Consider the following 11,427-nt stretch of genomic DNA (forward strand, 5'->3'; position numbering starts at 1 on the left):
TTTTTAGGACTATACGATGTGCATAAAGTCTTTAAAGGTGGGATGTGTTGCTTTTCCAACATTTGCAGGCCTAAACTTCTGCTGAGCGCTGCTGCCAGAGTAACTCTGAATGACGGCGCATGCGCAGTGGAACAAATTCAGATCACGTTAATCCACGAACTGGATAAGTGTCTAATCTAGAGCCACGTGTGCTCTAACACCTTAACCCAGTGATCAGGAGGGGGTCCACGTGTTGTATCTTCAGTGGAACTGAATGCCCCTCAGGACTGGGGGGTCTGGCTTGTTTTCTCTCGCCTCTCCAGCTCAGCAGGTGGTGGTGAAGCAGCTAAAGCTGGTCTAAAAGCCTCCTGAACATACAGAAGAGCTCCAGCTGCCACGCCAGACACATTTTGGGGGTTACAGTTTATTTATGATGAGTGAGAAACACATTGGCAGCACACTTGGCACATTGTTGTTCGAAGTTTCCCGCCCGGTCCACCTTAAATGGTGCAGCGGTTGCGCTCTGGCGTTTTAAGGTGGAACGGGACAATTCGAACAAGAAGCCGACTTCGGCCCCGCTGACACAGCCCTGCTTCCCCGCCGTGCCGGGTCACACCAGCGCCTGTCCCCGGACTGAAGCTGAACCAGGTCGGTCCCCGGTCAGATCTTCCGCTTTAGCGCCGGAGCCCCGTCTTCGTGTTTATGAGCGGTTATAAGCCGCCCAGCCGGTTAGCACACCAGAGGCTCGGATTCGGGGCCTATAACCGCGGGTTTCGGTTGTTTGGGGTGTTATAACAGGCTGGGTGTGTATCTGTGTGCGATATAAAACAGTTATAAGCGCGTCTGTGTGTTTATATGTCGGTTAACGCTTTGTAGCATTAGCTGTTTAGCTAACGCTCCTCGGGCTTCCTATCGGAATTTCCCCGTTCCACCTTAAATAGTGCAGTAGTTTATATTCTGGCAGCTCCGGCGTTCTAATAACCGCAGGACCACTTAAGGTGGACCGGGAAAATAGCCGGAGATGCTAACGATAATACAACTAGGAACCAATCCTGAGCTGGACTTAGAGAGAGAGATAGATAGAGAGAGAGACAGATGAGAGAGAGAGACAGATGAGAGAGAGAGAGAGAGAGAGACGAGAAATAGAGACAGATGAGAGAGAGAGAGATACAGAGAGAGATACAAGGGGGGGGGGGTACAGAGATAGAGAGAGAGAGAGAGAGACAGACAGAGAGAGAGATACAGAGAGAGAGAGATACGAGATAGAGAAAGAGAGAGAGATACAGAGAGAGAGGGGGAGAGAGAGAGATACGAGATAGAGAAAGAGAGAGAGATACAGAGAGAGAGGGGGAGAGAGAGAGATACGAGATAGAGAAAGAGAGAGAGATACAGAGAGAGAGGGGGAGAGAGAGAGATACGAGATAGAGAAAGAGAGAGAGATACAGAGAGAGAGGGGGAGAGAGAGAGATACGAGATAGAGAAAGAGAGAGAGATACAGAGAGAGAGGGGGAGAGAGAGAGAGAGAGAGAGAGGCTCATATTTCAGTGTATATTCACTGAAAAGCCCCAAACGCTGTAATTATACAAGATTACATTCTTTTTATCACAGAAAAGGCCTGAAGTACAACAATCACACACGATTACATTATCAACAGTTACAGCTTCTCATATTTCAGAGTATTAAGCCTGAAAGGACCTTAGAACCTGATACGAGCAATTATATGAGTTTATATCCCAACATATCACTAAAGGACCTGGAATACACCAATTCAGTGAGTGTCCATTTCAGAAAGCCATCACTGAACAGGCCTCAGAAGGAGCAGATACTCGGGATTACACTGTCAGTATTTCAGAGCATCAGACCTGAGAAGTCAAATGCAGCAGTTAGTTTACAGTATTATACCCACTCAGGCAGGGTGACCTGCCCTGTGTGTCTGTAGCTTGGGTACATGTTTCACTGAGCCCAGACCTTTTTCCCAGTCATGGTGAAAGACCCCAACAGGCCGAACGGCAGGACCTCTGCGTACGCGTTCTTCGTCCTGTCCTGCAGGGATGAGCTCAGAAAGAGAAGCCCCACCAGTCCAGTGAACTTCACCACGTTCTCCAAGGACTGCTCAGAGCAGTGGACGGTGAGTCCAGCACCTGCTTAGAGTCTCTCTAGTGAAGGTTCAAAGCTGTGGTGGTCCTCAGCTGCAGCGGGATGGTGGGGAGGGTCCTGAGCTCTGTGGACAGTGTCACTCCTTGTGTTTTGTAGGCCATGAGTCCATCAGAGAAGAAGAAGTTTGAGGACATGGCGAAGGCTGACCAGGCTCGCTACGAGGAGGAGATGAAGCACTACGTTCCCCCAAAAGACGTGGGGAAGAAGGGAAAGAAGAAGGACCCCAGGACCGCCAAACGACCCCCGTGAGTTATGTCTGTTTAGGGCTTATTCAAGATTTCTTCTACTTCATTTGTCAGACCTAGGACTGATCTCTCTCTCTCTCTCTCTCTCTCTCTCTCTCTCTCTCTCTCTCTACCCCCCCCCCCCCCCCCTCTCCAGGTTTTCTGTCTTCAGTTCTGAGCTCAGACCCACGGTGAAAAGCAAGTACCTTAATTAGAGGCAGTTTATGAGGAGGCCTCTTCCTATTTCCCTCGTTATATATCCAATCAGCAGATCCTCAGTGAATGGAGTAAATGGAGCTAAACGGTGACAAAGTGCTAAAATGGTCTCTAATCACTTACACAGAGCTTTCCTTTAGAAAGCAGACGGATGTCTTTCACTACTGAAACGGTGCCTGTACGCTTCCTTTACTCTACAGCCACGGGTTTTAAGCAGCAGGAGGTGGGCTTTACTGCTCCTGAGTGCTGATTGATGGGCGAGCGGAGCAGCTCATTGGCTCATTGGAACGTACATGAGGCGCTGTTTTAAACTCCTATAGCTCAAGTTTATATATATGTGTTAAGCCATTCATTTTGGACTCACTCGCTAGCGCCCTCTAGTGTTTGAGAATCCCAGAAAACATTACAGAGTGTGAATCTCCTGTCTGCAAAGTCTTCCCTATTCTGAGACTAGCTTGTTAGACACCACTCATCACACGTGACCACCGATGTCTAATAGGGCGACAGGACACAGCGGTCTTTAAAACAGCAGCGTAGAGCTCGCGTGTTCCCATGGTGACGTAACAGAAAAGTCCAGTGAACAGCAGACCTTAAACTGTAGCTTGCTGCTCTGAACCTTTAATGCTCTTACATACACCTTCCCTTTCCCAGTCATGGTGAAAGACCCCAACAGGCCGAACGGCAGGACCTCTGCATACGCGTTCTTCGTCCTGTCCTGCAGGGATGAGCTCAGAAAGAGAAGCCCCACCAGTCCAGTGAACTTCAGCACTTTCTCCAAGGACTGCTCAGAGCAGTGGACGGTGAGTCCAGCACGTGTCTCTAAGAGTCTCTCTAGTGAAGGTTCAAAGCTGTGGTGGTCCTCAGCTGCAGCGGGATGGTGGGGAGGGTCCTGAGCTCTGTGGACAGTGTCGCTCCTTGTGTTTTGTAGGCCATGAGTCCATCAGAGAAGAAGAAGTTTGAGGACATGGCGAAGGCTGACCAGGCTCGCTACGAGGAGGAGATGAAGCACTACGTTCCCCCAAAAGACGTGGGGAAGAAGGAACCTCCTAAAAAACCCACGTAAGTTATGTTCTCACAACTGTTGTGCAAAGACGATCAGATCAGATCAGAGCAGAGTGATCTCTCTCTCTCTCTCTCTCTCTCTCTCTGTCTCTCACTCTCTCTCTCTCACTCCCTCTCTCTCTCTCTCTCTCTGTCTCTATCTCTCTCTCTCTCTCTCTCTGTCTCTCTCTCTCTCTCTCTCTCTCTCTGTCTCTCTCTCTGCAGGTCGGCGTTTTTTATCTTCTGCTCTGAACTCAGACCAACGCTGAGAAGCGAGTATCCCAACTTCTCTTTGAGTGAAATCGCCAAGAAGCTGGTTGAGATGTGGTCGAAGCTGGACACCGAAGGCCGCGCGCCCTTCGAGCAGAAGGCTGTCCTGCTGCGTGGGAAGTATGAGAAGGTGAAGTTCTGCTTCGTTCTGTTTCCAGTGTGGTTCTGCAGTAGGACTGTAATGCGTCTCTGGAGCCTGAACTGTGTCCCTGTTGTGCAGGACGTGGCCACGTGCCGCGCTGGAGGCGGAGCTCCTAAAAGAGGACCCGGCGGACCTGCAGGCTCCACCAAGAAAGCCCAGGCAGGACCTGAGGGTGAAGAGGACGAAGACGAGGAGGACGACTGTGACGATGACGACATGGAGGACGAAGAGGATGAAGATGAGGAGGAGGACGAAGTTGATGACGACATGGAGGATGAGGACGAGGCCGAAGAGGATGAAGACAGCGACGACCTGGTGGACGAAGAGGAGGAGGAGGAGGATAAAGAGAGGACTTGAACTGTGTGAACTGTGCAGGGTTACTTAACTGTGTGTGTAGCCGTTCGGCAGTCCGAGCTCTTTCACTGCCCCCTTGTGGCTCCACAGCTGAATCAGATCAGTAAGTAATAATAAAATAATCCTCCTCTACAGTAAAATAAAGCTCTGCTGATCCTTCAACACAGTTTAACAGTAAATGGTCTTAAACGCTGGAGTTAATGTAGAACTGCTGATTCACCCTTTAACCCTGAAGATCAGCGCAGACGGCTGGTCACCATAGCAACACAGACGACAGCCTCGCCCAGCTAGTAGCTACGAAACGGCAAAGAGAGAGATTTAAGACGAACATCGATAATTTGGAGACGGATGGACTGATTAGTGTTTATAATCAGTCCAACTGGTTTCCTGATCCGGTTAATCTGAAACGCTAAAAACTCGCTAAGATGAGTTTCCTCTTTCAGAGAAAAGTTTCCTGCTGGAGATGCGAGAAAAGCAGCTGAGCTGAGCTGAAGTGAGTCTGAGTTTTGGGTTGTTTTATGTGTTTTAGCCCATGTTAGTCCATCAGCGTACGCCGAGACGTCTCTCCAGCCAAGACGGTACCGTGGACATGTAGTGTGGTGGTCAGATTCCTGTGGCCGGACTCTGTGGGCTCGGTGCTGCCGCTGGTCTGGCCCACTGTCTCAGGGTTTGTGTGCAGCGGTGCGGTTAAAGTGAGAGATGTTCTTCATGAGGTCCTCCTCTGGGAGGTTTCTCTGCGGTGCTGTGTGTTTTAATAGAGCTGTGCTCTCGGCCGCTCTCCGGGGAGCCTGTCTTGCTGTGGCCTTTCACAGGGCAGCGTTCTCTCGGCCAGCCAGATGAACATGAAAGCCCCAGTGGGCGATTTGGAGGCGTCCCAATACTTTTGTCCTCGCGGCGTCTCCTTGCTCCGCATGTATGAGGAGAACCGCTGTGTACACACTCGGTCCTGACCCGCCGGCCGCGCCGACGTCACGGGCCCGCTCGTCCAATGGCATCGCTCGGGCTGATCTTCAAAAGTAGCCCGATAGGCGCCGTCAGCACAACGGCAGCCTGTTGCCGTAGTAACCGAGCGCTTCGCCCCGCGCGCTGAAGTTTGATGGCTTGCTGAGGTGAAGCTGCCCTCACTCCGCGGATCGAAGCTCAGCTCAGCTCGGCCCTGAAAGAACCAGGTATTTCCGTCTGGGTTCGGAACCGAGGTCGTGGTGGCGGTGTGTGTCGGGGAGCGGGGGAGGACGGGCTCGCCAAAAACAAAAAAAAAAGAAGAAAAAAAAAAAGGAAAAATCCGCCGCGTAGCTTCGTTAGCCGCAGCTAGCGCACACAAAGCCCGCCGCCGAGGCCCATAACGGTAGATTTGGGTTGTTTGGGGTCTTATAAAGGCTTAATAAACGTCTGCGCGTGATTTTGAGACGTTATACGCGTATCCGAGTGCGTTTATGACGCATTAGCCGTTCGGCTAACCTCGAATTTCCCCGGTCCACCTTAAATCGGGCAGCAGCCTCGTTCTGGCTCCTCAGGCCTGTGGCGCCAGAAGGCGGCCGCTCCGCCGTTTAAGGTGGACCGGCGGAATTCCTCGGCCTCGTCGGCGCGAGCGGTTCCGCTGGGGGATGGAAAAGCGGGAAAGAAAATAGGAGAGGCCATTGTTCTAGTCAGGTTAGCATTAGCATTAGCCGCGGAGCCTGAAGCGCGACTTTATCCTCCGGCGTTCCCGCGAACTGGACCGCAGACCCGGCGAACACACGGGTCCACGGCGGTACACCCCGGCAGAACGACGACGAACCCGCTTTTAGAACCAGAAGAGCAGGTTCTAGGCATTACTTGTTCTCACTTTGTTTACTTTGGTCCGCGGCTTGTTTGAGCTGGACGATGATATTTCCGATGTCTCGAGCCGAATGGCTGAAACCGAGTGACCTCACTCATCAATAGATGGATAAATATATATCTAGATTATATAAAGAGGGTTCTTTAGTGAGGGGGCGTTCTGTGGGGAACTATTTTCATGGCTTATCGGTTCTTCGGATTGATGTAGAATGTACTCTTCTATAAGTGATAATGGTGCTATATAACGCTAGCACCAAATAGGGTTCTACCTGCTTGTATCAGTAGAAGAACCCCTTTTTGGGCATATATGGAACCGTCATGCTTAAATGGTTCTTCCCACGGTGACCTGGTTCTGCAGACTGATGGAAAACGCTGTATATGGTGGTGTATATGCGCTAGAGCCTTTCTGAACAGGGTTCTTCTGTTCTAAGCTTGACATCGTATTTACACACTTTAAAAAGACGGTACTTTAGGGTTCTTCAGTAAGGAAAACGGTTCTATTCAGAAAGATGAACACTTAAGAAATGCTATGCATGGCTAAAGGCTTCTTCAGATTGGAGAACATGTTCTGTTAAGAGCCTTTTTGAAAATGGTGCTATATTGTACCCAAAAAAAGGTTCCACCTGCTTGTATCAACAGAAGAACCTTTTTGGAACCCTGTAAAAGGAACCCTTTAAAAAATAACTGCTTTCATGCTTAAATGGTTCTTTTCCATATGGTTCTATTGTACATTATACCATATACAATATTTTCCATCAGATTGGAGAACTGTTTAATGATGCAAAGAACCCTTTAATCATGCAGGAGGTTCTTTGAGTGTTCATGGTTCTGCATAGAAACATCATCTTTCCTAGAGAGCTCTTGAAGAACCATCACTTTTGAGAGTGTGACCATAGAAGAACCCTTTTTGGTGATGTACAGAGCCATTTTCAAAAAGGTTCTATATGGATATCATGTGTCTAAATACAACCGTTCTCTTCACTAAAGAACCCTTGGAGAACAGTCACGTCAGTGTAGTGTGTTAGTCACACTAGTGGTGTCTAACAGAAAAATAGAAAATCTGAGTTTGATTAACTTTACAACATTATATAACTGCGTAACTCAGCACAACAGCAGCGTAGAACCTCACACGTTCTACCTTCTCACATGCAAGCCCTTTAAACTGTAGTTCTCTATTCTTGTTTTTCCCAGTCATGGTGAAAGACGCCAACAGGCCGAAAGGCAGGACCTCTGCGTACGCGTTCTTCGTCCTGTCCTGCAGGGATGAGCTCAAAAAGAAAAGCCCCACCACTCCGGTGAACTTCAGCAAGTTCTCCAAGAGCTGCTCGGAACAGTGGAAGGTGAGTCTAGCGCACACACACGCTGAAATTCAAAGCCTTGGTGGTCTTCAGCTGCTGCGGGAGGCTGGGAATGTCCTGAGCTCTGTGGGTGGTGTTTGCAGGCTCTGACTCCATCAGATAAGAAGAAGTTTGAGGACCTGGCGAAGGCTGACAAGGCTCGCTACGACGAGGAGATGAGGCACTATGTCCCCCCGAAGGGCATGGGCAAGAAGCAGAGGAAGAAGAAGGACCCCAACGCTCCCAAACGACCCCCGTGAGTCGTACCCCCAGCACAGAGACGACCCGTTCTTCAGTCCATCGTCAGAGTTGACCGATTTCTCCCTCTCTCTCTTTGCAGGTCAGCGTTCTTTATCTTCTGCTCTGAACACAGACCCACGGTGAAAAGCGAGTATCCCAACCTGACTATCGGCGAAATCGCCAAAAAGCTGGGAGAGATGTGGTCCAAGCTGGGCACGAAGGACCGCGCGCCCTTCGACCAGAAGGCTGTCCAGCTGCGTGGGAAGTATGAGAAGGTGAAGTTCTGCTTCGTTCTGTTCTCGTTCCCTCTCTGGATTAGTTTCACCTGCGGAGGAACGGTACTTTAAAGGGCAGTTCCACCAATTTTTCTAGATGCCTGCATGGCTTGGTGGTGGTCATTCAGGTTGGTTTGATGTGAAACGGTTCATTTGTAGAGAAACCGATTTACAGTGGTGGTGATGGGAACCAGAGCTCCTGATGAGTATAACACAATTATAGACCTTTTATTTACCATCTAGAACCACCACCACCACGATACACAAGTCTTCTGAGGTTTTCATATGTAATGTTGGTGGTAGATTTGGGGGAAAACCGTAGAACACCTGTAATGTACACCCCCCCCCCCCCCCCCCCCCCCCAACACCATAAATACATAGGAATAAATTGATTATAACACATTTTAAGCCAAAACTCAGAACCATCTCCTGTAGGAACTTTGTGAGGAGCTTTTAGAAGGGGAAGTCTGGTTCCTATCACCACCACTGTGAACAGCTCTATGGGGTAAGGTTATCTAGAACAGTGTTTCACACCAATCCGCTCTGAATGACTTCCATCTTGGCCTCTTAACGCAGAACTTTTGAAAAATCTCCGGTTAAACTAATACAGTTCCAGTAAATGTACTGATGATCTAGTGTGATTACGTTGCCCACCCGGACCACCATCACCGTCTGAGTATCACTGGTTGGCCTGACATGCGTCTCTGGAGCTTAAACCGTGTCCGTGTTTTGCAGGACGTGGCCGCGTACCGCGCTGGAGGCGGAGCTCCTAAAAGGGGACCCGGCCGACCCACAGGCTCCACCAAGAAAGCCCAGGCAGACCCCGACGACGACGAGGACGAGGACGAAGACGAGGACGAAGACGAGGAGGAGGACGAAGAGGAGGAGGATGAAGACGATGACGACAAGTAGAGGGCGGAGCTGGCAGAGTGCGCCGGTGGGGTCGTTGTTTTGCTGTCCGTCGTTTCAGGATCTGTGTACAGTCGTGTGGGAAGCTGTCTCTGATTTTCTTTTTTAACTCAGTGTAAGCAATAACCTTGAAGCGCAGTGGTTCTGATTTCTTTATTTTTATAAGAGTCTTTGTTTGGGAAAGCGTAGAGTCCTTGTTTCGTTTCGTTTCTTATTTTAATTTTTTTTTTAATAATAAAGCTGTGTTCTTATGCACTCTTCATGGAATCTGTTGCGTGGTTGACTTACAGCTCTCCAGGTTAAACTTAGACCGGTGGTCTTTTCTGAGAAGCTGGTGGGCTTCACAGGCCCTGATGTGGTAGGTGTTCATGGACAATCGCTGTAAACTGGGGAAAAGACTTTTTAATGGTTTCGATTGCATGAGGCCAAAATTCATACAAACAGAGGCGACAGTCAGTCCTCTAAAGTGCTGTGTAGAACCGTTACTCCAAGACTAGATATAGCCACTTGTTCTAGAAGTGTTCCACTTTCACGCTGCAGTCAACCAGACCATCTCGAGTCCATCAAGCGGCAGAAGAGAGAACGCACTTCTGTTGATCTTCACTGTGTAGGTCTGGCTGTTTAGCATCCAGTTTAAGTTACTGTTAAAGACCCTCACACGGACCCTCGGGACCGGTTCCCTTACGGATGAAGCCCTCTCAAAGGTGGTGATTCAAGGGTTCTTAAAAAAAAAAATATATATAGAACCATAAACAGTCATGAACCCTTTGTATGGTTAAAGGGTTCTTTGGACTGATGGACAATGTGCTGTGGAGGGTTCTCCTATTGTGGTGTCAAATTTCTAACAGAACATAAAACCACGACAACACATAGTCTGTGCACATTTTCCATCGACCTGAAGAACCTTTCATAATGCAAAGAACCTTTTAATCAAACGAAAAAGGGTTCTCTGAGATTAAGTGACCCTTATTAGTCCCACAGCAGGGAAACTTCAGCTCTGGATTTCACCCATCCGTTCAGTCAAACACCACACACACACACACTAGGGGGCAGTGAGCACACTTGCCCAGAGCGGTGGGCAGCCCAACCCGCAGCGCCCGGGGAGCAGTTGGGGGTTAGGTGTCTTGATCAAGGACACCTCAGTCAAACTGTCGGCGCTGGGGATCGAACCATTGACCTTCTGGTCACAGGGCTGGTTCCCTGACCTCCAGCCCATAACTGCCCCACACACTGAGTGTTTATGGTTCTATGGATCCATTTTCCTGACTAAAGAACCCTTGAAGCGCCATCTCCTTTAAGAGTCTAGTCCCGGACTGGTTTGTAAGGTCGGTGGCGTTTCATTGAAGATCTCGCTGTAATTTGGCTGATAACAGCGTCTTTAAGAGAGGCCGTTCACATCAGCCTGTATTCTCAAAACGCTCCCATCTTCACCCAAAGGAGAACTTCACTCACCATTTCAGGATTAATGAAGCCACAAACAGGATCATTCAGAGCAGTTTGTCCACAGTGGTGGTGATAGGAACCAGACGTCCCCCTCTAAAAGCTCCTCACAGTGGTGGTGATGGGAACCAGACGTCCCTCTAAAAGCTCCTCACAGAAAGTTCCTACATGAACTGGTTCTGAATTCACTGCCTGATGACTGAGACGCTGTTTTATGAGAGTTTAGAGAACTTCAACTCCATTCATGGTGGAGGGAGACATGCAGGGCGCTGTGCAGCAAAATAGTCCCCAAAGAAAACTCATTATTCCAGATTTTCCACTGTTTTCCATCATCAACATTCCATATAAGCTCAGAAGACTCGTGTAGGTTCTCTGGTGGTTCTGGGTGGTGAATAAAAGTGTCTATATCTGTGTTGTAGTCATGGCGACACCTGGTTCCCATCACCCCCACTGTAAAGACGCCTGACCCGTTTCATCACTGTTTAGTTGTGTTGTATCGGTCAGCTCAACAGCACGACCGTTAAACGAGAACCGTCCTTCTACTTCTGATTTATTAAATTATTATTATTATTATTATTATTATTATTATTATTACTACTGAGACAGTTTGTAACATAAGGAAGGAAATGGAGAAAAAAACCGCCGCCGTGTTTCCCAGTAAACATGAATATTTATGAGATTAAATAACAGCTGTGTTTGAATATTGATAAAAGCATGAATATGGATATGAATATGAAGCTTTACTGTGGGTGCATTTACAGTTCTACTGCGCTGTGTGAGATAGAGCCTCCTGACGTTCCACCCCCAACAAACATCAACTGTACACTCTTAAAAAGACCTTCGGTGGTTCTTTACTAAAGAAAGTGGTTCTATATAGAACCAGAAACACTCAAAGAACCCTTGCATGATCAAAGGATTTGCTGCATCATTAAATGGTTCTTCAGACTGACGGACAAATGAGTGTGAATGTGCTACAGATGGTTTTATGTAGAACCTATACAGAAGAGGGTTCTACTGTTAGACGC

General features: G+C 48.6%; 2 protein-coding genes across 6 annotated transcripts; both read left to right on the forward strand.

The window, feature by feature from the left end:
• The first annotated feature begins 262 nt into the window (after nt 1-262).
• LOC108412629 (high mobility group protein B2-like) lies at nt 263-4,517 on the forward strand. 3 transcript variants are annotated; one of them, XM_037541462.1, is made up of 8 exons: nt 263-627; nt 1,919-2,107; nt 2,233-2,381; nt 2,518-2,558; nt 3,228-3,376; nt 3,505-3,635; nt 3,843-4,017; nt 4,108-4,517. In XM_037541462.1, exons 2-8 carry the CDS (start codon nt 1,961-1,963, stop codon nt 4,384-4,386), a joined length of 1,071 nt encoding a protein of 356 aa, XP_037397359.1. In that variant the 5' UTR covers nt 263-627; nt 1,919-1,960; the 3' UTR covers nt 4,387-4,517. The 3 variants fall into 3 exon arrangements, with proteins under 3 accessions (XP_037397359.1, XP_037397357.1, XP_037397358.1); XM_037541460.1 differs by having other exon boundaries at nt 263-416; nt 1,959-2,107; XM_037541461.1 differs by having other exon boundaries at nt 264-627; nt 1,959-2,107.
• Nucleotides 4,518-5,393: 876 nt separating this feature from the next.
• On the forward strand, nt 5,394-9,224 carry LOC108412635 (high mobility group protein B2-like). Of its 3 annotated transcripts, none has more exons than XM_017684743.2 (5): nt 5,394-5,552; nt 7,393-7,541; nt 7,643-7,794; nt 7,879-8,053; nt 8,789-9,224. In XM_017684743.2, the coding sequence occupies exons 2-5, from the start codon at nt 7,395-7,397 to the stop codon at nt 8,963-8,965; spliced, it is 651 nt and encodes a 216-aa protein (XP_017540232.1). In that variant the 5' UTR covers nt 5,394-5,552; nt 7,393-7,394; the 3' UTR covers nt 8,966-9,224. The 3 variants fall into 3 exon arrangements, with proteins under 3 accessions (XP_017540232.1, XP_017540234.1, XP_017540233.1); XM_017684745.2 differs by lacking the exon at nt 5,394-5,552 and adding an exon at nt 5,668-5,728; XM_017684744.2 differs by lacking the exon at nt 5,394-5,552 and adding an exon at nt 6,015-6,184.
• Nucleotides 9,225-11,427: the final 2,203 nt, after the last annotated feature.

This window comes from Pygocentrus nattereri, chromosome 9 (genome assembly GCF_015220715.1).
Source record: "Pygocentrus nattereri isolate fPygNat1 chromosome 9, fPygNat1.pri, whole genome shotgun sequence".
NCBI classification, from domain to species: Eukaryota; Metazoa; Chordata; class Actinopteri; order Characiformes; family Serrasalmidae; genus Pygocentrus; species Pygocentrus nattereri.

Excerpts from the sequence above, each read along its gene's own strand:
- LOC108412635 (XM_017684743.2), top strand. The coding sequence starts at position 7,395 with ATGGTGAAAGACGCCAACAGGCCGAAAGGCAGGACCTCTGCGTACGCG. Across the intron at positions 7,542-7,642 it reads GCTGCTCGGAACAGTGGAAG|GCTCTGACTCCATCAGATAA; the intron begins GTGAGTCTAGCG and ends TGGTGTTTGCAG. Across the intron at positions 8,054-8,788 it reads TGCGTGGGAAGTATGAGAAG|GACGTGGCCGCGTACCGCGC; the intron begins GTGAAGTTCTGC and ends CGTGTTTTGCAG.
- LOC108412629 (XM_037541460.1), top strand. Across the intron at positions 2,108-2,232 it reads ACTGCTCAGAGCAGTGGACG|GCCATGAGTCCATCAGAGAA; the intron begins GTGAGTCCAGCA and ends TGTGTTTTGTAG. Across the intron at positions 2,559-3,227 it reads GCTCAGACCCACGGTGAAAA|TCATGGTGAAAGACCCCAAC; the intron begins GCAAGTACCTTA and ends TCCCTTTCCCAG.